The sequence below is a fragment of the Rattus norvegicus genome, chromosome 11 (genome assembly GCF_036323735.1).
Source record: "Rattus norvegicus strain BN/NHsdMcwi chromosome 11, GRCr8, whole genome shotgun sequence".
Classification (NCBI taxonomy): Eukaryota; Metazoa; Chordata; class Mammalia; order Rodentia; family Muridae; genus Rattus; species Rattus norvegicus.
The window spans coordinates 82,934,024-82,959,574 of record NC_086029.1 but is presented as its reverse complement, the minus strand read 5'-3'; the positions used below and the strand labels follow the sequence as shown (position 1 = coordinate 82,959,574).

General features: G+C 47.1%; 1 protein-coding gene across 3 annotated transcripts; it reads right to left on the bottom strand.

Annotated features, from left to right (window-relative positions):
- Positions 1–2,310: 2,310 nt before the first annotated feature.
- Apod (apolipoprotein D) lies at positions 2,311–23,359 on the bottom strand. 3 transcript variants are annotated; one of them, XM_039087998.2, is made up of 6 exons: positions 23,312–23,359; positions 20,866–20,964; positions 19,309–19,458; positions 10,889–11,010; positions 6,515–6,603; positions 2,311–2,754 (listed from the first exon to the last, which is right to left on the bottom strand). In XM_039087998.2, exons 2-6 carry the CDS (start codon positions 20,881–20,883, stop codon positions 2,519–2,521), a joined length of 615 nt encoding a protein of 204 aa, XP_038943926.1. In that variant the 5' UTR covers positions 20,884–20,964; positions 23,312–23,359; the 3' UTR covers positions 2,311–2,518. The 3 variants fall into 3 exon arrangements, with proteins under 3 accessions (XP_038943926.1, XP_038943927.1, NP_036909.2); XM_039087999.2 differs by lacking the exon at positions 23,312–23,359 and adding an exon at positions 23,158–23,223; NM_012777.2 differs by lacking the exon at positions 20,866–20,964 and having other exon boundaries at positions 2,312–2,754; positions 23,312–23,355.
- Positions 23,360–25,551: the final 2,192 nt, after the last annotated feature.

Sequence of the window (25,551 nt, the reverse complement as noted above, 5' to 3'; positions counted from 1 at the left end):
AGGAGCATTGCTGGGGCTTGCAGGCTGCCAGCCTGGGTGAAGAACAGGAGCTTCAGGGGAAGATCTGCCTCGGTGGGAAACAGCAGAGAATAATGTTTCCTGAGACAAAGTCTTACTACGTAGCCTAGGCTAGCCTTGATCCACCCTGGTATAACAGGTATATGACTGGCAGTTGTTTTTATAAATATGTTGGGATCATTTTTTTCTACCCAAAGTATAGATATTCCCTCAGTAACAATAATTTTCTTATTATTCTTGTGCAAACCCATAATACTGTCAGAGAAACCTTAGAGAATATGTTGGACTAACGGGTTAAGTCCGGTGATCCCCATTCCTTACTCCCACACACCCACGATCACCCCTGCCCAGGGACTTCTGCCATTTCACATCACCTTTTCTGTGGGAAGATATTATATAACCCTCAAGTCTATTTCACAACACAACTAAGCAAGATAGTGACCTTAAGCATAAAAACTGAACAGAGTTAACAAATATTGAAAACCTCCAGTTACTCATAATTATCAAGGTAAGATGGTTCTTTTGGGGGAAAGTTCATCACAAAAACTAACTAAAACAAAACAAAAAACAGTGCTTAACCACCTTATGGGATTAAAAACTGTTTAAATTACTTGATAACTCCACTTAGGTCTTCTAGAATCAAACAGGGATCCTTGGTAGTACTAGATAGTAATTGCTCTAATAAATAAAAAATTAAATATAACATATCCTATACTGATGAATAATGCCCTTAGAAACAGGAGGATAGTTCTGGAAATCCTCCGAGTATGAGGCACCTCTGGAAAGAGGAGGCCCATTTGGGGCTTTGACTATACTTCCCAGAGGGTCAGGTTAAACTACGAGTCTTAGGGTTTGTATATATCTTAGGGCTTCCACTACAAAAAGCAGCTGCAAAAACAAGAACAGGAGAATCACCCCATAATTCCACCACCCCAACACGGTAGTTAATTGCTTTCATTGTCTTTGTTCTTTTAGTACTTGTTTTAATGCCATTATCCGTGCAGCTATAAATACAACATAGTTAAAATGCTATGTTCTTTTTTTCCCCACTCAACATTATATTATGAACTCTTTTGTCTTCAGGCTATTTTGGTTGCAAGGAACATTTACTCAGTTAAGTCAAATTATCTCAGAATAAAAAAGGTAGGGGAGTGTGTGTGTGTGTGTGTGTGTGTGTGTCTGGGTGTGTGTCTCTGTGTGTTTACATGTGTATGTGTGTGTTTCTGTGAGTTTGTGTGTTGCTGTGTGTGTGTGTTCGGGCGTGTGTGTCTGGGTGTGTGTGTGTGTGTGTCTGGGTGTGTGTGTCTGGGTGTGTGTGTTTCTGTGTATCTGAGTATGTCTGTGTGTATGTGTGTGTATCTATGCGTCCACTCAGGTGGATACTCTTTGGCTCATCTGGGTGTGGTGACAGAGTTAGAGTCACATGCTCTGTCATCAGGGACCTCCCAACACCCACACAGAGAGTAGCAACTCCCTTATGACTTTGTAGCTTTCACAGCTTCATGAACACAAGGCATGGTACCAAGCAGGTATTCCAGAACCCGGGATCTTGTGCTCTAGCTTTCCATCTGGGGCTGCCACAGATAAAGTCATAGTGAACATTTCCGTACATACACCTTCCATTTCACCTAAATTCTGTAAAATCTGGGGCTGCCACACATAAAGCCTCAGGAAACATTTATGAATATATATCTTCCCTGTCACCTAGATTACGTAAAATATTTTTTAAACTGCATAGAGATGACATTTTCTGAATACCTCCAGGACATAAGCTGTAACTTGCAGTGTTTTTGTTTTGCACACACCTACATCTACCAGAGATGTCTAGTTAGGTAGTTATAGGCCAAGTAATGATCTGTGATATCGGGTATTTGCTTTATAGACACTCCGGGGGTGGGGAAGGCATGCACTAAATTGTTGCCCTGTCGTTTTCAGACTTTTTGAATTGTAAATTGGAAGCTACATTTTGAGTTTATTTTTGTTTAATTAAGTTAAAACTGTATAGATTAACAGATATCATATCTATAATATCTGGATACTCGTTCTTCGTCCTGTTCTGATGACTTCCCAATGCGAAAGTCAAAGCTTCAAGGAAGCCTCCAGACAGAAATGAAAAATGTCCCAGAGTTCCCTCCAGAGATACACCTGCTGTGGGGTGGGACCCTGGATCCGAGTCACCGCGGTTTGACTTGGCTTTCTCCTGTCTTTAAACTACAGCCGAAGGGTTTCCACCCATCTGCCGATCATGACTCTTGTCAATAAACCTGGCTCAGAATCCACAGGAAACACAGCTGATCAGCAAAATGTTTATTATTGGGCTGGCGAGTAACAATGTGGGGTCTTGGGTTTGGGCCACCTTCCCATGAGTCCCCTCCATTGGCTTCTATAGCAATACTTTCCCTCTAGTGCCTGGCGGGGTTGCTCGGTCCTTATGAGGAGTGGGGGTGGGGCCAGGGAGCGCAAAGCGAAGAAATAACCTGGAGCGGTTGTCCACCCCCCTTTACAGGAAGTCCGGGCAGTTTGCTTGGTCTGTTGTTGTTATTTTGGCGATGTCGATGTCATTAGAAGTAAGGATATATTTTAGGTAGGTTATTGTTTCTGGAGGGAGGTAAGGATTTCTTCCCAGGATCCAAACATAGTCCACGTGGAAGAACCAGAAGAAGGTGGTGCAGGAATACACGAGGGCATAGCTCTCGTAATCCGTGGCCAGGATCCAGTAGGGTGCCGGTGGCATCACTGAGAAGCAGAAGCAGCCGCGTGAGGAAGGACCAGGGCAAGGGAAGCCTTCTGTCCAGGACTCTGGGGACCCAATCTCTAAATCGATGCTGAAACGTGGGTGGCCTGAGAGACACTAAGCACCCCTTCCCCACCCTTCCTCTGCTTCAACCTTCAGGTGGTTGGCTGCTTTTTTTTAAAGTATTTATTTGTCGTGAATGCGTGCATGCGTGTGCGTGCATGCGCGCGCGCGCCCAGTGGCACGTGTCATAGCATATATTAGAGGTCGGAGGACAACATTGTGGAATCAGTTCTCTCCAGCTTCTGGTGGGTTCTAGGGTTCAAACTCAGATCCTTAGACTCGGAGGGCAAATCCTTTATCCAGGAGGAGTTACGTCACCAGCCACCTTTTAATCTTGAGATGGAGCGTCACTCTGTAACTCTGGTTGACCCATAACTAACATTCTTCCTGCCTTAGTCTCCTCAGTGTTGTCCCACAGCGTTTGGTATTTAAAACCAACAACAAAACTCCCTGGTGATTATAGTGTGTCAATAGCCAAGACCCATTTTTATGTCCCCCCTCTTTAACAGCAACAGGGGAAAGGTGCCCTGGATGGCTGGTGATTCAGACACCTCCTTGGGCTGACTGGGTGCACTAGCACCAATGTGCACAGAAGCATTGCTTAGCAAGGAGCATGGAGAATGCACAGCAAGGGGCCGGAGCCCACAATTCCTCAACAGCCTGCCCGTGTGAAGAAGCAGAGGCTGACGGGTTGAGCGTTTCCTCCTTTGCAACCTCAGATAACCACTGAGCTTGAAGAATGAGGTCTGGTAAACCAGATGTTCACAGCTTTAATCCCAGCACTCGGGAAGCAAAGGAAGGCAGATCTCTATGAGTTCAAGGCCAGCCTGACCTACAGAGTGAGTTCCATGCCAGCCAAGGCTACCACAGAAGAACCCCGTCTTGAGACAGCACCCCTCCAAAATGATGTGGTGTGACAGATGGTTGTGGCTTGTGAGCTTTTCTTTCTTTCTTTTTTTTTGTCTTTCTTTCTCTCTTTCTTTTTTAAATTTGTTTATTTATGATATGCTTGCCTGCCAGAAGAGAGCATCTGACTCCATTACAGATGGTTGTGAGCTACCAGGTGGTTGCTGGGAATTGAACTCAGGACCTCAGGAAGAGCAGCCAGTGCTCTAACCATTGAGTCGTCTCTCCAGCCTAGAGGTTTAAGCTTTTCCTACAAAAGGCTCATAAAAGTCCAGTGACAGGCATCTGCAGACTGAAGGGGCCTGATTTAAAGAGGTTCTTCAGAGGAATGATTGAGGCTTTAGCCTCCCCATCTGGATCTTGAAACTCCGTCTGTGACCTTACTTCCACAGCTAGGACCCAGGCCAAAGAAAACTTACAGCCCAGCCGTCAGGGAGGATGCATCAAGTGGGGGAAGCTGTGTGCAGACCTCAGAAATATGAAAATAATGGGCACACATGCTCCCATGAGTGATACTTCTATAGACACCAGAGAGCCCCACTCCCTCCACTCAAAAATATTAATGATTCCTGTTAATATTGCCAGGTCTGCCCAAGAAGCTGTGTGATAAAGAAGGATGGGGGGTTTGCCTAGGTGTCAAGGGTCCAGATAATTATATGAAAACCTGGGCCGAGAGTCCAGCCTCCAAGGTTCTTCCTACCTTTGAGTCTCTTTTTATAAATATGAATGTAGAGGGGTACTGAGAAGAAAGTGGACGGAAGCCTGGAGTGACAGTTGGTGCTGACTTGCCATTTGACACTCGGGATCCTTACACGTGACACATACATGTGTATGCACATACACACGCATACACATGCATACGCACACGCACACGAGTGGGGATATCAGGTGTGCTCTGTCTGTGAAGTTAATCACTCTGCATTTGTGTTTTGGAAAAATGTGTCTCCCACCTCTTCCACATCCAAGGGTCTTAAATCCACTCAGACATAACCATTCTGCCTTTCCCATGCATTGTCTCTCAAGGATAAACTTACCCAGCATTTCCTCTTAGCACAGACAACTTCCACATCTCTCTCTATTGGAAAGTGTTGCCATTGCTCCAGTGCTCAAGGAAACTATGGTGCGACCTCCATTTGGGGGCCTCCTTAAGTCCGCCCTGCACTGGAGGTGCCTTCCCGTGCTCTAGACATTTATGCTGGCTCCTCCCATGCCATTCTTGCCATCTGGAGCATCCACCTTTTCCATAACCTCCCAAATATCCTAGAAAGTCCCCCATAACCGCTTAACCTCTCTGTGCTTGCCGGTTAGTTTTCTTTGATAACATGACACGAGTTAGAGTCATCTTGGAAGGAGAGACCTTCATTTGAGGAACGGCCTCTGTTAGATTGGCCTGTGGGGCATTTTCTTGATTAAGGATGAATGGGGGTCTGCACCGCCCACCGTGGGCAGTGCTAGCCTTAGCAGGTGGTCCCGAGTTATATAAAACACATCAAGCTACGGGGAGCAAGCCCGTAATGGCTGTCCCTGCATGATCTCGACTTCAGACCCTACCCTGGCTTCCCTCAGTGATGGACTATAACCTATAAGCCGAACACCTCCACCCTCCATAGCAACAGAAAGCAAACTAGAACACTCTGTATTCCAAATGAGCCTCTTGGTCCTCAACTTCCCCCAGGAAATAGTTCCTGCCTCTAGTCCCAGGGCTCCTTCTGTAGCCTGTGCATAGGATACTTCACACAGTGAAGCTACAGCCTCGGTTGCCATGGAGACCCCAGAATGAAGGACTGATAGAAACTAAGGCTTTTCACCTTCACTCCCATCCCCATGCCTTTCCCATCCATGCCATGGGGAAAATTCTCGCATGAGGGTTCAGAGAGTCAGGCTCCAATGAGCTCAGCATCTCTCCATCTTCCTCAGATTTCCTGCAGTCCAACTCCCTTGTTTGTAAAGATGCGGAGGGAAGCACACACAGAGCCCTCGACACTGCGCGGAGCACGTCTAGTCTAGTTTCACAACGCTGGGCAGCTTGTTCACCTGGAGGCATTTGCTCCCAGTCCCATGTGCAGGAAGAACTGCATTCTCCTTACAGCGTTCCTCTCAGTTTCTAAGTGAGAACATCCTCTCTGCCCTACTCTAGGGACTGACTGGCTGGGGACTGGGGGCTGGGGGTAGAAGCAGGGAGATGTTGGCAGGAAGGAGGATGGTGACTTCTTTTGCAGGGAGTTGAGTGACTTTAGTGTCTACCCTAAAGGTAGGGAGAGGAGCTCCTAAACATTTCTAGCAAGAGAAAACCTCACAGGTCTGAGTTGAATTCTCCGATATATCTACAGTGCAAATAAAGCGCTTTTCTCCGCAGCCTGCGTGCATTCCTAAGGTCGCCCAGAACTCGGAGGGCAGTCAGAGAGCAGCAGAGCCAGGCCTCTGAAGTGCCTTCACTCTTGTCTCTTGCCTGAAAGCTATTACGTAGGCCAACTGTTCTCCTAATACCTAGTAATTTCCCAGGAGATCGGGATTTCCTGTGAGTCTTGTCTGGTGAAATGCTGATAGGTCTCCTGGTTCCTCCTCAATGCTGTCAGCCTGTAAGGACCCAGCTGGCCCTTTCTTGCCCATCATTGTATCCCTGTGCATCCCAGTGCCTAGCCCAGGGGAGAGCACACAGTAGGTGCACAGAAAATAATGGTGCATGGAATTGAACCTTGATGACAGGGCTCAGATGTGTTTGGGCACGGGACTCCTGTTTTCCATCTACGTGTCTCCCATCCCCGCGGCTTCCTGAAGGAAGTGGATACTTACACGAGAAGAACTGGACTTCCAGCTTGGCTGGCTCTGACATGTTGCTCTGTTTGGCTTCACCCTCAACTTGGTTCAGGGTTCCGTCAGGACTGCGGTGAGTGGGGGAAAAGAGGGAAAAGAAACAAGGAGAGGAAAGGAAAACAGATGTGGAAGAGACATAGGATGAATTAAAAACCAAAGATCAATGAAATTCAAGCTTTGTGTTCTAAGAGCTCCAGTGGCCAGCATGGTGGTGTCTGGTGTGGGTGGCTCTTCAAACCAGCCAGACCTGGCTCCTCCTGCTGTGACTGAGACTCAACCGGAAAAAGACGGCATCGGTGGACAAGAAGCAGCTATGGCAGTGCCCGGGTTCTGTGCTAGACCCTTGCATTTTGCCCACCATTTGCCTTACAGATTCTTGCTCCTAGGCCTCAAAAAGAGGGAATAAAGAGGGATGGGAAATTCACAAAACACCCCTCCTGCTCCCTCCACCCCAAGGTTCATCTCTTTACAGAGGAGAGGAAGACAAGGGAACAGAGGAAGGAGGAAGTAGATCACTGGAAGCAGTGCAGAGCCTCGAGGGGTCTGGAGACACTCCCCATCCCCCTGTGTCCCACCTAGGGGCCCGAGTTCTAACCCCTCCTCCAGTTTGGATAATGTCCGAGTGAGGGTGGGAGATTTTGAAGCAGAACAAGTTGGCACAGAGGCAATGAGGAGACCCGGCCACTGTGATTCGGTCTGGTTCTAAGAGACAAATTGTGAAGAACAACGAATCTTATGACTGATATCCCAACACTTACTGATTTTTCACGGTGGGGTATGAAATGGTGGCCAACCTTAAGTGTGCTGGTCTTAGTACTAAGGAAGTTCTCCGACCCTCCACAAGGATCTGGCCCACTTCTGGCTAACCCGGCAAAGATCCCTTTGTCTCAAACCTGGGACAAAAGGCTAAGGTGCCTACTTAACATAGCAACAGGGACCTGGCCTCCGGGTTCTCCCAGCATCCCTCAGTCCCTACCTGTTCCGGAGCCCTCCTGGCAGGCACACCCTGCTCCCTATCCTAAACTTCTCCAGCCCAGTGGACAAGAGTCCTTTCTCCAGCTGCTTCCTTACGTAATACAGCCATTCTGGTTACCCACCTCTCTTGGGCCTCCTCTCCTGGGCATCTGGTTCCCATCTATCTCCTCTCCCTGCCCTCCTCAGGAGGCTCAGGGTCCTGCCCACAGTGGACTCTCCCACACTTCTCCATGTCCCTGCCTCTGGCTACGGTCTCCCTTTTTATCTACAATAAGCTTTCTCCACCATACCTAGGAGCAGTTTTCTTCCTTCCTTCCTTCCTTCCTTCCTTCCTTTCTTATTCAACTGGTGCCAAAACCTGGGGCAACTCATGTCCTTTCCTTTTTCCTTCCTCCCTTCCTCCCTTCCTTTCTTTCTCTTTTTTTCATTTACCCATGAACACAGGACAGGGGAAGGCCTCAGAGAAGAGGACAGAGAAGGGAGGTGCCTGGACGTCAGAATGCTTCTCTTCCAGAGGTGGCAAAATAGCTGCCTGCCCATCAGTCCTCACGCGGGGCAACCATGAGACCTAAGTCCGTGTGAGGCGTTCGGTAGGCTGGTGCTGTGCGGTTGGCGGTGAGGGATGCTGTACATCCAGTTCCTCTGCAGCAGGTAAGGGAGGCAGGGAAGGCACTCTCGCACTCCTGACTGCATTGTGTTTGTCACCACCGAGGGACAGGCACCGTGCCCTACTGTCTCCCTGGAAGATGGTCTGTTTCTATCTGCAAATGGTAACTTAGCAACAAGCTAGGCTCTTCTCAACACTATCACTTCTGTCTTGTTCCAGAATAATCATCAAAACACTGGTCTCTGGACATAAATGCACAATGTGTCATGGTGAAATGCATGGGTATTTTCCTTTGAATATTACTTTATTACGTTCATTTCGTGTGTGTGTGTGTGTGTGTGTGTGTGTGTGTGTGTGTGTGTGTGTGTGTATGTGTGTACTTATCATATGTGTAGATCAGAGGCTAACTTGTGAGAATCCCTGCTTGGTGGCAGGCCCATCTACCCACTGAGCCATCTCACCAGCTCCCACCTGTGTTTTCAGGTAACAGGAGTTCAGCCATTAAAAGGTCATGTTTAATTAGATGCTTACTCACTTGCCAAACACTGCTGTAAGAGCCTTTACCTCACTTGCTCCACAGACAGCCTCAGGGATGTGAGTTCTATTGCTACTGGCTACAGAACATCCTAGCTAACCTAAGAGCACATTCTAATATCTGACTGAAACCAAGCAGCCAAGCACCAAAGCCTGATTCCTTCTCTCTTCCAGCTCCAGGAAAGATCACTTGGGTCCTAAATTCATGAGCACGGACAGGCTGAGAAAATTTCCTTGTTTAGCTCCCTTGGTGTGGGCATCGTGGGTTTGGGATCTCATGGACATAGTATTTCATTGAAAACAGGTGCTAGGCACTGGCGGCACACGCCTTCAGTCCCAGAACTCAGGAAGCAGAGGCAAATGGATCTCTCAGTTTAAGACCAGCCTGGTCTACAGAGGGAGTCCCAGCACAGCCAGGGCTACACAGAGAGATCCTGTCTCGAAACACCAAAATAAAATAAAGAAAGAAAAATAAAGAAAAGAAGTCATTACAACTCTCCTGACTGCTCTGACCTGGATATAAGTGTTCCCCCCAGGGCATAGTAAAGGTTTGGTCCCCAGGCTGCTGCTGTTATGGTCCTCAGGAGATGAGAGAGAGGTTTGTAGGTCCTGGGAGTGAGCCTCCAAAGAGGATTGTGGGAGTCTATCCTACTCCTGTTTCTCTTTCTTCCCTCCTGGGATGAATTGTTTTTTCTACCTCCCACCTTCACCAGAGGCTCAGGGAATGAGGCGCCTTGATTCCAGATAGGAACTTCCTGAACTTAGGCCCCCATGAATCTTTTCTCTGGATTCCATTGGGAGGAGACACAGCTGACTAATACAGGCCTGTAAAATTCCTGGGAGATTCCTGGCAAAGACATTTCAATTCCTGCCCTTCCTGCAGCCTGGGGCCCCAAAGGAAGCAGATGCATGCTGGGAGCCAGCTTTGTGCTTTGCCCACAGGGGAGTTGGTGGATGGCCTGAAGGCACCCAGCGCTTCTGGGAACCTAGTAAATGGGGCACTGAGTGCAGTTGTTTTCTTGCGGTTGAATACCACCCTTAGATCTTGCAGAGGCTGGAAAGAACAGCCCTTTATCCCCAACCCTTTTCCACTTGTCTCCTCTTCATTTCCCCTCTCCCGGGTTCGAAGCTAGGCTTCATCCTGTGTCAGTTGTATGGCCCTTGAGCAAGCTGCCTAACTTCTGTTTCTGTACGGACATTTTCCCAGCCACGAGATTTATAACAGTATCTACTTTTGTTACATCATGGGATTAAGTAAGTATATTTTCAGAGAGGCGGGAGTCTGGGGGTGATGAGTGCCTTGCACATAGGAAATACTTAGTTGGTGCCACAACCTTTGTTGGTAGAGGTTAAGCTTTCCAGACTATAACAATGTGGACCCACTATCAATGTTCAGTGTACTTAGCGACAGAAGTGCAGACTTCTAGAAGGGATCCTGTTGAACGTAAGCTAGACGGTACATGTATCTGTTCGGATGCATGATGCTTGCTTGCTTAGTAAAAAAAAAAAAAGAAGGAGCCTGGGTCTGGAGATGTGTCTCAGTTGGTAGAGACTTGCTTAGCATGCAAAAGGCTCTGGGTTCGGGGCTGGGGATTTAGCTCAGTGGTAGAGCGCTTACCTAGGAAGCGCAAGGCCCTGGGTTCGGACCCCAGCTCCGGAAAAAAGAACCAAAAAAAAAAAAAAAGGCTCTGGGTTCAACCAATCCCAGCACTGAGAAATTCTAGTACCTTGGCTATACAGTGCGTTGGAAGCCAGCCTGGGCTACACACTGCGTTGGAAGCCAGCCTGGGCTACACACGATCCTGTCTCAAAAGAAGAGAGAAAACAAACAGAAGGCGGCGGAGTTCCTAACCCGGATGCTGGCTGGAGGTGGGACAAATTGCCGAGAGGGGCATGGTGAGCCGGAAGTTCACAGAGTATTCGACAAAACTTGATGGCCTCTGTGAGTAAATGGACAGAAAGGGGTTCTCTCTTGGTTTAGAGGCCAAAGTAGTCTAATGTCCTTTGCTACAAGAGTCTCCATCTTGGAATGAGAGTAGGGGCACTGACCGCTACTCTCCACTCGCTATTGCCTCTCTCCGTGTCTGGTATTTAGTAGGTGCCCAGCAGAGGTTAAAGAAGGGATCACAAGCATTCGGATCATCCTGCCTAGCTTGAGTAGCACACACCCTCTCGGTGCCCCTGCCTCCTGGAGCACAGAACAAGGTCACCCCAGGTAGGCATGCGCAGTCACTCACCGCAGCTCCTTGTTTAGCACTTTGATGTTTCCGTTCTCCATCAGCGAGTAGTTGGCTTGAATGCAGTTTCCTTTCTCAAAGCTCACCGGGATCTTCTCGATTTCGTACCATCTTCCAAGATACTGCACAGACAACAACAAGCAGAGGCAAAACCCAAGGGCTCTCTGGGGACCTGCTGACTCGTCCCCATTGTTGCCTTAGAAGCAGAGCCCTTTCCAAGGGAAACCAGGCCAAATGGACTGCACCATTCCCAGCCAACTGGGCAAGATAGTGTTTCAAATGAGAATAAATGATACGGATGTGCGGGCAATGGTTGCATGCCACGCTCTATTCCTAAAGGGCTCTTTATTTGGATATGTTCTCAGAGTTCTCTTTAGTCAGAGCGCGTGTGAAATTCCAGCCTGTGTGAAAGGAAAGGCTTGTCTGGTTGATGGAAAATACCTTTTACCTCCAACAGCTGATAATTCTACAGGGCATCTTGAATTTTGTGAAACCCAGATATGCTGACCGCAGGGCACTTCTGCTTGGAGTTGGTTTACTGTACCAATTCATAACCTCTGCAGAGGGCAGTCTGGTCATATTGAGCAAGACTAAAGATATACGTTCTTTTAGCCCAGCAATTTAACTTCTGGGAATGTCCTCCTGTCGTAAAGAAATGATGTATAGATGTAAGGTTGTTTGTTGCAGGTCGGTCTGTAACAATAAAAGGCAGGAAACAGTGTAGAGAGGGACTGGAGAAATAAACTATGGTGGACCTCTCTGGTGACATTTTATACACCTCCTGTTAAAAAGTTATATGCAATTATCTCAAAGGTTATCTAGAGCATAAAGAACATTTAAGAGTGTCCCGGGTTGAGTTGGGGGAAGGGGGCTATCTGGGTCTTGGACTCTGTTGCCTGCCTTTAGATCCCTTTTCCCTGGCTGAGCTGCCTCATCTGGCCTCAGTGGGAAAGGATGTGCTTAGTTCTGACGAGACTCCATGTGCCAGGGTGGGTTGTTGTTATTGGTGGTGTGGTGGTGGGGTGGTGGGGTGCTCCCCTTCTCTAGGGAGAAGGGGAGGGGGAATAAAAGAAAGAAGGTGGGACTGGACAGAGGGGAGGGAGAGGAGCTGGGACTGGGAATGTAGGGTAAATAATAAATAAAAAAAAATTTTTAAGAAAGAATAAACAGCAAAGAGCCAGGTTCATGTTAAGCTGCCTGTGGCGGAACAACAAGGAAAAGCTTATCGTACAGGGTTTCTATTGCTGCTGTGATGGGCTATAAGCTTTAACCAGCAAAGTTTTTTTTTTTTATTAATTTATGGTTTTATACGTCGGACTCTGATCCTAACATCATGAGGCTAAAACTGAAATTCAGGCTTCTTCCCTTTCCAGAGGCTCTGAGGAAGAGTGGGTGTCTCTGTTTCCCTGTGTTATATAGGACACCTGCTTTCTGGGCTCAAGTTGTCCGCGTGGTCATCAAGCGCTGAGCGGGCTCTTGACAGCACCACCACAGCACCTCTCTGACTCTCATTTCTCCGTCAAACCTCTCTCTCTCTGACCACAGCTAGGGTTTTCTGCTTCTAACAATTTCTTTATGTGGTTCAATTGGGTCAGCCTGGAAAACCAGGTTAATCTAACCATCTCAGGTCACCTCTGTAGAATACCTTTACTCGTTGGAAGGCAGTATGTTCACATGTCAGAAAACAGGCTGTGGACATCTGGAAGCTTTTATTTTGGCTCCCACGGCCTTATACATATTTGTTTATATATGTGTACATTGTCTTTAAAAAGATATACAATATGTTGTTTTTACCGGCTGCTCCTGGGATAGGAAACTGAGGAGACTAAAGGAAACGTCACTGAATGCTCTGTTAGACCTTTGGAGTTTGGGTTTTGTCCTCTCCACCCCCACTCTCTGTACTGCTAAGGATGGGACAAAGATTTTACACTAGGCAGATACACTATCACTGAGCCATGTGCGTAATTCTTTTCCTTCCTTCCTTTCTTTTCTTTTCTTTTTTTTTTTGCACCATCAGCATTTTAAACTACTTGAGTATCTGCCTAGTCAAGATATCAATTATAGTTGTTTTACAGATTTGAAAATCTGTCACCTAACAGAGCAAGTAAAGCACACATTCACCTCCAAGCCCTCAGAAGCATCCTGAAAACCAAGTGACAGCACCCGTTCCCATCACTGACTACTTAAGCACACACTCACATCTTTGACCATCCTTTGAGTAAGCTCCAGCAGTCACTTAAAAACACTGAAGTTGGGGTTGGGGATTTAGCTCAGTGGAGAGCGCTTGCCTAGGAAGCGCAAGGCCCTGGGTTGGGTCCCCAGCTCCAGGAAAAACAAACAAACAAACAAACAAAAAAAAAACCACTGAAGTTGGGGTTGGGGATTTGGCTCAGTGGTAGAGCACTCGCCCAGCAAGCACAAGGCCCTGGGTTCGGTCCTCAGCTCCAAAAACAAAAACAAAAACAAAAAACATTGAAGTTTAGCAGAGGCCTCCAATCCTAGAACCTGGGATGTGCACAAAGCAGGGAACTCAGGAATTCAAGGTCAGCATTAGACACATGGAGAGTTCAAGGTCATCCTGGGTTACAGTGAGAACAAAACAAACAAAACAAAACACTAACAAAAACCAAAAACCCCCAAATCTGTTAAATATGACCTTCATTAAAAGTACCAAAGAATGAGGGTAAAAGGTTTCATAAGTATGCTTGGAAATTTTTCCATTTTATAATATGTTTAAAAGAGTTCTTAACTATGTGGCCTTAGTGATCCACCGTTAAGATCAAGGAAGTCTGACTTTCCAGAAACAAGGAAACGCAGAGGTGAGGGTGACTTGCTCTGTTTCCTTGCAATCCCATGTTCCTCTGTAAATCTTTCTCAATGAAGTTTCCATACAAGGACAACTCTGTCTAAAGGAGAAAACTGAAAAGAGGCAAAGTCCCTCTTATGTGCAGATGATATTATATTCCTCCATTCAGAAAGTCCTAAGGAACTGGTTTTGAGTGGCTTTGAAAGGATTCTCTCGCCGTCACTTGCCCTCATCTAGTAGTAGAGATGTGTCTGGCCATGCTTACTTTATTTGGTAACGGGAATCAAACTTGATTTTGTGCACGGTATGCGAGCATATTCTACCAACTGAACTATAACTTCAGCCTTCCTAGGGGATCTTAAACACACACACACACACACACAAACACACACACACACACACACACACACACACACACACTATTGATGTTATGTCAATTTAAAAGATGCAAGATCAATATACAAGAATATTTCTACACATGTGATAAAAATCTGCCAATGGAATTAAGAAAATTCCCATTACTGATAACATAAAAAGAATAAAAATACCTAGTAATAAACTTGGCTAAAGACATGTAGGAACTTATATTTTGAAAACTACAAAATACTGGTAAGACAAGAAGGTACACGGAAAGTAAATAGGTACTTTTCTGTTTATGGACAAGAAGGGTTAAGGTGGTGATATTCTTCAAAATTTTCTTTATATTCTCTGCAGAAATGGGCAAACTAATCACAACATTCATAGGAAAATACAAGGGACGCTGAATAAGTAGAAGGATAAAGCTGGAGGATGCCTACATTTTGATTCAAAACTGTGGTGATTTGAATACGCTTGTCCCAGGGAGAGGCACCATTAGGAGGTGTGGCCTTGTTGAAGTAGGTACCATTAGGAGGTGTGGCCTTGTTGAAGTAGGTGTTGGAGGAAGTGTGCCCCTGTGGGGTGGACTTTGAGACTCTCCTCCTAACTGTCTGGAAGAGAGTATATTCTCTGGCTGCCTTTGGAACAAGATGCTAAACTCTCAGGTCCTCCGGCACCAGGCCTGTCTGGATGCTGCCATGCTCCCCACCATGATGATAGTGGACTGAACCTCAGAATCTGTAAGCCAGACCCCATAGAACGTTGCCCTTTATAAGAGTTGCCGTAGTCATGGTGTCTCTTTATAGCAATGGAAACCCTAACTTGGATTAAAAACTTGAGACAAATTTGTATTAATCAAAACTGAAGTTAAATATAGACCTATAGGTAGAATAGAATCGAGATTTAGAAAATAAGACCCCTTCTACATGGTCAATAGATTTTCACTACAGCTATCAAGACTATCGTCAGACAACCAGTTTTTTAAACAAACGGTGCTGGGACAACTGGAAAGTCTCATTTAGATGGAGTTGGGGGCTGGAGAGATGGCTCAGCGGTTGGGAGCACTGACTGCTCTTTCAGAGGTCCTGAGTTCAGTTCCCAGCAACCACATGGTGGCTCACAACCATCTGCAACACAATCTGATTCCCTCTTCTGGTGTGTCTGAGGAGAGTGACAGGGTACTCACTTATATAAAATAAATAAAATCTTTAAAAAAAAAAAAGATGGAGTTGGATCCTGGTGGGACACAATTTTTAACTTAAAACGAATCAAAAAGCTTAAATGCAAGAGCTTACCCTAGAAAACTCTGAGAAGAACAGAGAGGTGAAAATCATTATCGTCTCGGATTGGGCTCTGGATCTCTAGGTATGAGACGGAGCGTTATCTACTGCACTAATGAGATACTCACTTCTCAGGTACTTCAGTCTGTACGCCTGACACCAGAAGAACAAGTAACATTAGAAAATATGGTATTTTAAAAAAATTTCATGTTTCAAAGGGTCTACCAATAAAGGGGGAAAAAATCCACCAAATGAGGGAAAATATTTTAAGATATCTGAGCAGAGATTTTGTATCTTGCATAGAGGAAGAACATGTGGGTGTCAACAATTAAAAGATAAATAACCCATTTTCATAAAGGCAAAGAGTTGGACGGAAGAGTCACGCACGGGTCATAAGTCTGAGAGATGACACTGAACTCAGCCATTAGGGAATGGAGATGATGTCATTTAACAGCTCTGTGACACCCGTGATGACAGGAAACATGGCAACAACTGCTAGAGAAGATGCAGAGAAATTAGAGTCAGGGGCTGTTTGTGAGACTTCGGAGTGATGCGACTCTTCTAACACAACTTGTCAAAAATTAAACGTGGCTGTGGGAGTGGCTCAGCAGTTAGGAGCACTGGCTCCCCTTCCAGAGGCCCTGAGTTCAATTCCCAGCAACCACATGGTGGCTCACAACTATCTGTGATCGTATCTGATTCCCATGTCTGATGTGCATAAAGACAGACCCGTGAAAACACTGTCTTAGGCTTAAATGCAAGAGCTTACCCTAGAAAACTCTGAGAAGGCCAGTGTAGTGTGTTCCATAGACAAATTCATATCGACAGGAAGTAAATATTGGATTAGAGTCCAGGCCATCCCTAGCCATAGAGCTGCCAAGTTTTGACATCTAATATCTGTCCGTTTCTGCGACTGCCTTTGCCTGATTCCAGGAAGAAAAAGCACTTATGAGGAGTTAGTTATGTTGTAGGTAACAAGAAAGCACCCCTGGGGACTTCTGGCTTTTCCTAGGTCCTGTCTTGTAGGAGCCGTATTGCTAGGAAGCCTAGTTTTGAACCCTGTGTGCATGTTCTAGCTGTGTCACCTGAGGGACACCCAACTTCTGTCTCTGTTGACAACAGTAGTGAATCAGCCATAGTTAACGCCCCTGCCTATATTCCCTAACCTCACCCTCACCTCCCCGTGGCTTTGGGAGTGTTCTGGTTTGGAGGTAAAGCTCCCCATGCTTGGTCTTGATGCAACTGGAGTTCAGAGGTGGGACTTTAAAGATTGGATTCTAACAGCTCTGACCTAATCAGCAGATTGATCCCTTGGCAAATTCACAATATGGTGTGTTTGGAGGTGGTAAGAGTAGGAGGGTCTAGCTAGGGAATGAAGGCCAGTGAAAACATGCCTGGGAGAGATGTGTTTTGTACACGATCTCTTTCCTCCCTCTCCACTCACCAGCTGTGCTAAGCTCAGGGGCCTCCTGTGCCACACCTCCTAAGATGTTCTGCCTCCCCATTAGCCAATGGGCCGTATGAACTAAACCGTGGACTAAAAGCACTGAAACCAGGAGCTAGAATAGATCTCCCCTCTTTTAAGTTGTCTCTTTCAGACGTTTGTCACAGCCACGAAAAGCCTGAGCAATGCAGATGGAGAGACGGTTAGTGGGTTTGTGGTTTCTTCCTGAGATAATGAAAATGTTCTAAAATTGATTTAATGATGGTTGCATAACAGTGAATATATTAGAAATCCTTGAAATAAAATCTTTTTGAATAAGCCAGTAATATGATATATAAACTAATCCTAACTTTTTTAAAAATTCCTTTTTAGGGCTGGAGAGATGGCTCTGCAGTTAAGAGTGCTTGCAGATCTGGAAAAGGACTGGGGTTGGACTCCCGGAATACACATTGGACAGCTCACGGCTCTGGGAGACTCAACACTCTCCCCACTGGGTACCTGCACACCTATGCACATGCGCACACAGGCACACAGAAAAGAAAATGATCCTTTAAAGACATTCTTGGGGTTGGGGATTTAGCTCAGTGGTAGAGCACTTGCCTAGCAAGCGCAAGGCCCTGGGTTTGATCCCCAGCTCCGGGAAAAAAAAAAAAAAAAAGAAGCTGCTAAGACATTCTCCTTCTGTTCTCAAAGAACTTCTTCAAGCGAAGATACCAGTTGTAATTTCCAAGATATTTCGGAATTTTTACTCCTAAACTAAATCTAAATCAAATTCCCCATCCGTGAAGTGCTTGTTTGTTTAGTTGGTTGATTTTTTTGTTTGTTTGTTTGTGGTTCTTCGTGTTTACTCAACTAAAGGGAATCCTTAAAACGTTAATAAGGAATGTCAGTGTGGCCATAGTGTGTGGCTTCTCCTTCCTCACCTCTGGCACTGTCTACTCTCTTTCCCACCCCTCCCTAAGAATCTAGAAGCTCTCTCCTCCCCTGCTTTGCCTAACTCAGCCTCTAACATCCCCCACACTCACTCAAAGGTCAGTGTTTTTCAAACCAACTGTGCTGTTTCCTAAAAGCAATCAAAACCTTTTAAGGAGAAGGGGCTTTGGATTAGAGTCCAGGCCATCCCTGGCCGTAGAGCCGTCAAATTCTGACATCTAATATCTGACATCTAATGTCCCTTTCTGCTGCCACTTTTGCCTGATTCCAGGAAGAAGAAGCATCTATGAGGAGCTACTTATATTGTAGGGAACAAGAAAGCACCCCTGGGAGGCTTCTGGTTCTTCCTAGGTCCTGTTGAGTTTTCTGTACTGACAGGAGGCCTAGTTTTGAACCCTATGTGCCTGTTCTAGCTGTGTCACCTGAGGGACACCTGGCTTCTGTCTCTGTTGACAACAGTAGCGAACCAGCCATAGTTAATGCCCCTACCCATATCCTCCCTCACCCTCACCTCCCCATAGCTGTGGGAGGCCAGTTCTTTTTTTTTTTTTTTTTTTTTTTTGGAGCTGAGGACCGAACCCAGGGCCTTGTGCTTGCTAGGCAAGTGCTCTACCCTGAGCTAAATCCCCAACCCCTACACTGACAGTTCTTACCACTGTGTGTTGTCCCTGCCAGGAATATGAGAGTTCCCACAACTTGTTAGCATTCATGTATGGGACAAGCTGAGGTACCAAAGACTTTCCTTATCCCCTTTCTAGCCTCAGAGACTGCTTCAGGGAAAACCGAAAATAAGACAAAGGCTCTCCCTGTTGGGAGCAAAGGTCCTTGAGCTCACAGATAGCACTAGAGTAGCTGTGCAGTTTTAAACACCCAGGGTTGTCCTTTTTTAGGGAAAAGATATATAACCTGTCCTCCGCCCAGAAGGCTGGGAATGGAGGTGGCTGATTGCCTAGGTAACCAACCCTGTGCTATCTGCAGAGCCATGCTCTACCTCACTTCTTCCAAGCTCCCACAACCAGGACCAGAGGTGATTAATAGTCAAGGTGACCTCTGTGCTATCTGTATGACCTGGACCACAGCAGATCCTCCCCTGGGCCCTTATGATAGCACATGTAGCCTAGCTATAGAACCCACCTTCATGGAAGAGGTGACACGTGCTTTGAGAGAGCTTCAATGTCATTGTGCTTCCGTGTGCACAGGGGATTGTGTTACACCAGAAAAACTCGCCCCCCACACCAAATTACACTGTACTTAAATGTTCCTAAACTAAACTGCCCAGTGTCGGACTCTCGAAATTTGAATGAGCTACCGAGTCGAGCTGGATTGGATTTCCTTCTCACGCATCAGTTCCTCGGCTGTCTCTGATGTCTGCAGAGACCCCTACACTTCCCCAAGTGCGAAGAGATTTGCTTTGGAGATTAAAAAAAGAACAAAATGCGGGGCTGGGGATGTAGCTCAGTGGTAGAGCGCTTGCCTAGGAAGCGCAAGGCCCTGGGTTCGGTCCCCAGCTCCGGAAAAAGAGAACCAAAAAAAAAAAAAAGAACAAAATGAACCTCTCGGCGTTTTGTTCAAAACAAAGGGGAAGTTTGAGTCACCAAACCTTTTTCACATCGAAATTCTCTTGCACCGGAGGAGATGGGCATTTCCCAAGATGGAAGCTTTGTCCTTCGGTTGTGGTGAAGAGACCTGCCAGTGTGGCCAGGAGCAACAGCATGGTCGCCATCTTGGGGTTGGCGGCTGCAGGAGAGGCCTGGAGAGAAAACAATGCAAACGGAGGTGTCTGGGTCTCCTGAGGACACAGTGACTCATGACCCACACTGATGGAGAGTCTGTGGACTTGGTCTTTCGGTCAGCATTCTCCTCAGCACTGAGGAGCTGCATCCTGCAGCTGCTGTCGGCCTGGCTGTCAGAGCCTTGGTACCTCGTTTAGAGCATCTCTCCTTGGATTAACTTCCTTCATGGATCCACACCCTCCCCTGCCTCATTGCATATTTCTCCAGGGTGGGAACCCTGTCTGATTCTCCTCAGACCATTCCTTGTAAATGCCAGGCTCAGGAGGGACTTGTTTCTGGAATAAGAATAGTATGTATGCAGGGAATAGGCAAAGAGGGGCACTGAAAAGTCAAAAGGTTTGTGAATGAAGAAAACAGAGCCCAAATCCAAATCCGGCACCACATTGAGTGACCTGGAAGGTTCCTAGGGGAAGGCTCCCCAGAGTCTCTATTGTTCCCTTGTCAATGCCCTGCTGGGCTGTCCTACCAACCGGGGCTTGGTCTGAGACCTTAACAAAAAGCAGCATATCGGGGAGGGGAAGGGGGAGAGCCAAGCATTACTCAGATGGCGTTCCAAATCTGGCTCTGTCACCTACTAAGTGTAACCGGGCAAAGGTGCAAAGTCGGTTGTCCCTTCTTGGCCTATAAAGTAGGACTAAGAGTCCTGCCTATCTCATGAATCTGTGTGAAAATGAGACTGGGTAAAATAAAGCCAGGGGTGGCGGTGAAGGGGGCTACGAGGGGAGCTTAGGTGGGATGACACTGGACTCCACCAATTCAAGACCAGCTACAATGACATAAGAAGAACCCCCCCAGGGGGCTGGAGAGATCGCTCAGTGGTTAAGAGCACCAACTGTTCTTCCAGAGGTCCTGAGTTCAAATCCCAGCAACCATATGGTGGCTCACAACCATCTGTAATGAGATCTGATGCCCTCTTCTGGTGTGTCTGAAGACAGCTACAGTGTACTCATACAATAAAATAAAATCTTAAAAAATAAATTAAAAAAAAGAAGAAGAACCCCCCCCCCCAAAGAGAGAGAGACAATAGGAATACTCAGAGTAGCATCTGACACCAAGCTCGGTAAATATCAGCTTTTTGTTTATTTTGTTTATTTATTTCTTTCTCTCTCTCTTTTTTTTTTTTTTTTTTTTGGTTCTTTTTTTCGGAGCTGGGGACCGAACCCAGGGCCTTGCGCTTCCTAGGCAAGCGCTCTACCACTGAGCTAAATCCCCAACCCCCTATTTTGTTTACTTTTGAAATAGCATCTCACCATTAGTCCCGACTAGACAACATGCTCTGTAGACTAGGGTGGTCTTGAACTCACAGAGATCTTCCTGTTTCTGCCTCCCAAGTGCTAGGGGCTAAAGGCACAATGCCAACTTACCCAGCTAAATATTAGCATTGGTGTTATGGAAAGCAGAACCAGGGCTGTAGTTCCCAAGTGATTTCCCCATTTGCTGGTGGTGTTTTTCAGAGGATGTGCCTTTAACCAGAGAAGAGTTGTCACTGTGTGTATGGGTCCAGCATTCATCCCATACAGAAATCCTCTGGGGGTCACAACGCTGGGGACAGGGGTGGATGAGGGAGTGAGATGCGGTCTGTTCGGGCTGTGGATGGAGACTTTGGGCTCCTCTCTCCCTGACTCTGTTCCCTTTTTGTGACTCCTTGCCTCTCACTATACATGAGCTATTTCCAGCTCGCTGCCTTTCTTTCTCCCTGTGATGACTGAGTCAATGCAAGCAAAATGTTCTCAGATCTGAGCATTTAAAAGGATGTGTCATAAGAAGAACAATTATAACCACTTCATTATAAGTCTCCGAACCTCCAAATAACTTTAATAATCAACAGCCTTTTCTTCTGAAGGTTTTGTTGCCTGGTTTTCAAAGAGAACGGTTATGTAAGGAGTTTGAGCTGCCAGCAGGGGAGGGCTGGGGAAGGGGGTGGCTGTGAAGTTCTCTGGATCAAATCTGTGGTGGGACCACCATCTTTACGCCTGGAGGCCTATAAACGACACCCATCTTTTGACATTTCCAAGGGTGGAGTGTTTGTAGAAGCCTAGCCTAAACTCATAAAAACTTTGCACCCATTTTCAAAGGCTCCTGGAATCTCCATAGTGCTACACAACAGGCCTAAGCCAATGGCCTTTCACACACTGAACTTTACAGTGTGGCACAGAGGATGTACACTCTATGCACTGTGGAAGTAGACAGGACCTCAGAGGCCATCCATTCAGCCCCCACCCCAGCTCCTGCCAGGTGTGCAGCTGAGGAACTGAGGCCTGGAAGAGAACAGGACTATGACCGGGCCAGCTCTCCACCCACAGCCTCTTGGCCATGTCCCGCCTGTGTCCATCTTTGGGACTATGAGACCCGATGAGCTCTGTCTCACCACGCGCCAGCGATAACAAGTCGGCCCATGTCTAACTCTGACAAATGTCTCATTACAAGATGTTCTCTTGTGGGCTGAAACATACCCTTGAGTTCTGTGGGAGGATTCAGAACAAGGCTAACTCCCCTTGACTGCATGGCTTCCAGAGACACTGTCTGGCTGTTCGAGTTTTCTTCCTATAGCTAAAAGTCCTGGAGAGGGGAGAGGCTGATACCATCACATTCTCCATGTTCTGTCCATTTGGATTCATTTAATGCTGACAGAACATTGCTACTGATAGGCATGTATAACTCCGGGGAAAAAGATACGTGCTTTATGACGCATTATTTCCTGCCCTCTAATACCACAGGAAGGTCACTGAGGTGAATTTACTTTCCAAACTAAGCTTAACTATAATTTTAACCAAATAACTTAAAGGTAATTCTCCAAGGCTGGTGCATCCTGGACCAGGCAGTGATCGAAGGCACACTGAGGGTCCAGCTCACTGAGGGTCCAGCTTCCCTTGGGAAGCACTGGTCTGGGTACCCCCTGTGTGCTCTACATTGAGGCTCTCATCTGGAAGTCACCTGTGCTGAGATTGACCCTGTGCTCTGCTGTGTTCAGTTTGCTCAACGTTAGCCCAAGTCTGCAAGAGCACATGTGTCACTTTAGCCACAGTCCCTAACCTCAAGAAGCCGTCCAACATTGAGCAGATGCCACTTGGCAAAATAAAATGTTTGCACCAGTGAATAGATCTTAAAATCAAACCAATGCATGTAGCCTTTGAATGAACAGAAACAATGTCTTTTTAATTTCTTTCTTTTTTTTCTTTTTTCCTACATAGTCCTCATGCTTGCTACTAGTTCAGGCTGTCCTACAGTTTGGGATCTCTGTTCCCCAGTGCTAGGGCTAAACGATGACACCGCTATGCCCAGGAAACCGCATATGCTAAACAAAATCGTTTTGTGTCCAGCCGTTCACTACTCTGCTCAAACAAATAATTCCAGTTTCCGGTTGATCTTAGTGTCAGGTGTAGTTGAGTCATACTAGAAAACTCATCTGGCGCTGTCTCGCTGCACAGACAATTGTCTCACAGTCTCCTTTTGATAGGGGGAGGATGTGGAGCAGAAGCCACCATCAGGGCAAGCATAGGTTTTGGTTCTTTTTTTCCGGAGCTGGGGACCGAACCCAGGGCCTTGCGCTTCCTAGGCAAGCGCTCTACCACTGAGCTAAATCCCCAACCCCGGCAAGCATAGGTTTAACTACCTTTCCGCCTCCTCACCTGAAAACCGGTGCCAATAGCGCTTACCTTGAAAGTCTGAGGAAAAGGAGGTGGAGCTTGTAAAAGCCCTCAGTCCGGCGCTCACTGAAAGTTTCTAACTGAAAGGAGAGCAGTGGGAAACAGGGCAGTCTCTGCTTTAACCATCGTTTATCCTAAGGGCGAGCTCAAAGTATGGACGTACCTCTCAGATACGATGAAGGCAGTTTCCACACAGAATCCTGCGAGTGAGGCGCCTGGCTTCTCCCAAGTCACTTTATAGGCTCCCATCCGTCCATGGCCCTTTGATAGTCAGGCGTGCCACACCCCCCACAGCGCAGGGAGCCTGGCCTCAAAGCTGAGCTCTGTATGAGGCACAAAGATGGGATGCTGTGTCTGTCCCCTCCCTTAATTTCCTTCACAGCTGCTCCCTGAGGAAGAAACAATGAGATATTGTTTGTGTGTGTGTGTGAGAGAGAGAGAAAGACAAAGTTGCATTTTCGTTCAAAACATCTTTTTTCTTTTCCTTTGCGGGTTTTCTATTTAAATTATTTTTTCTCTTAGAATGACTCCCAAGTTCCAGTAAGATGGGCCTGTACTGTGTTTCCAAACATCTGGTATTTATTTATTTTTTTATTTTTGTGTAAATGAAAAGTCAACAGTTTAATTTCCTGAAGTGGAGCAGGAACACTGCACCCCATGTAGCCCTGGCCTGGGATGTGGGGATCAGAATCATGAGATCCAGGGTGCCTCCCTACCTCGGTGAGCTTCAGTTGCCCCATTGTGAAGTAAAGTCAGACATGTTGGCCGGCCAGAAAGGGGCATGTAAGGGACGTAGCAGGTGGGGTCAAAGCATCCCAGCTTCTTCTGCAGTCCCTCTCTGCACCCTCTGCAACACCCCCACCTCCCTTGCACGGCTTGGAGCTGGAAAGTGGGGTACAAATTTACAACAGGGACTTTTGGCTCAGTCACATCAGGGCATACCACAGGCCCCCCCCGCCCCCCCCCAGATGACTACAGACTTGGAAACCCGATGAATAGATAGTAGTTTCTAATGTTTTCCCTGCAGCGTGGACTGCTGAATGAACGAAGAGGCATGCTGAACATTCCAGTGTAAAGTCTACAGCTTAGCTGCTGTGTAAATTCATCCTCAGATCTTCAGCCTCAAAGATGCCCGTAGACGGAGCCGTGGAGGGGAGGCTGCCTCAGACCAGCCTCTGCTTTTAATGGTCAGAGTTGATAGGGCGGCCGCATGCTCCTTAAGGACCTTCCCTCCCAGCTTATCTATAATTTTATAATAATGGTGCTGGAGAGAAATCTTATTGGAGATGGTGGGGGTGAACAGTAGAAGGAAGAGCTCAGAAGACTGGACAAATCCACGGGGTCCTAAACACTGTCCGGACCACCTAAGACCTCAGAGATGAGGCACTGAGTGACATCTATGTTGATCCAGCCGGGTGGGACGTGTGTAACCTCTGTGGTTGATGCGCCATCACTATTCACATACAGGGACTGAAACTGTGACGGTAAGGAATGAAGCTCAGGAGGCCTCTTGCCTTTTGTGTGTGAGAAGAGCACAAGGTTGTGAACCAAGGCAAGAGGTCTATCTACAGCAGACATTGTTACTACCTTGCCTCAGGCCGTGGTCATGCTGGTTCCAGATGTACTCTTTCTATGTGAGCATCCTTTGGCCAGATGATGGTTCTTCCTCCAGGAGGGGAAGACAGGACCAAGCAAGGCAGATGTGAGAAAGGAAGTTAGAGGAGGGTCCTACCAGCTCGGGGACCATTAAACCCCTTGGGTCCCTCACAGCTCAGCTGACATCAGCCGGTGCCAGGAGACCCCTGGCTGCTCCCTGCCTCCCACACTACCAGCTTCCACCAGGCCCTGGGGCCTTCTGGGGAGCAGCAGGACTCACAGGTCATGACTTCTCACTGTGTGTCCTCACCACAGAGACAGAGAGCCAGTGTGCTCAGTGAGCAAGGAGGGCAGGAAGGGGAGCTTCTGCCTGCAGCTGTCACTACAGGTCCTCAGCCTCAGGATGCAGAGGGACCACATCCTGGGTGCAGGACGTCAGGGGCTGTGCTCAGATGAGGCTGTCCACCCTGAATCGGGAAATGGTGAACACAGGTTCTCTTCTGTGCTCTGATGGGAACGACATGAGCTGTGCTGCCCAGCTCGCAGTTATGAATCCATCTTCTGGTCACAAAAAAAGGAGCTGCAAAGAAGCCAAGAAGCGTGCGCTCCCCCAGGGCAGAATTTGGAGTCTTTTCAGGACCCAAACAATTTCCTGGTGAACGATGGTAACCCAGACCCAGGCAAAGGAGGCAGTCACCTCCAACTGCATCCTGTCCTCACAGCTTGTTTTGATACAAGAATTTCATCTGTGTTGTTTTCAGGCTCTGTCCTCAAGGGCTCACCCGCACTCAGCTGAGTGGACATTGA

Bases quoted from the DNA above. Each gene is read 5' to 3' on its own strand.
- Apod (XM_039087998.2), bottom strand. The intron at 11,011-19,308 runs GTTTGGTGACTC...TTGTCTGTGCAG, and splicing joins AGAATTTCGATGTGAAAAAG to TATCTTGGAAGATGGTACGA. The intron at 6,604-10,888 runs GTGAGTGACTGC...CACTCACCGCAG, and splicing joins GTGCTAAACAAGGAGCTGCG to TCCTGACGGAACCCTGAACC.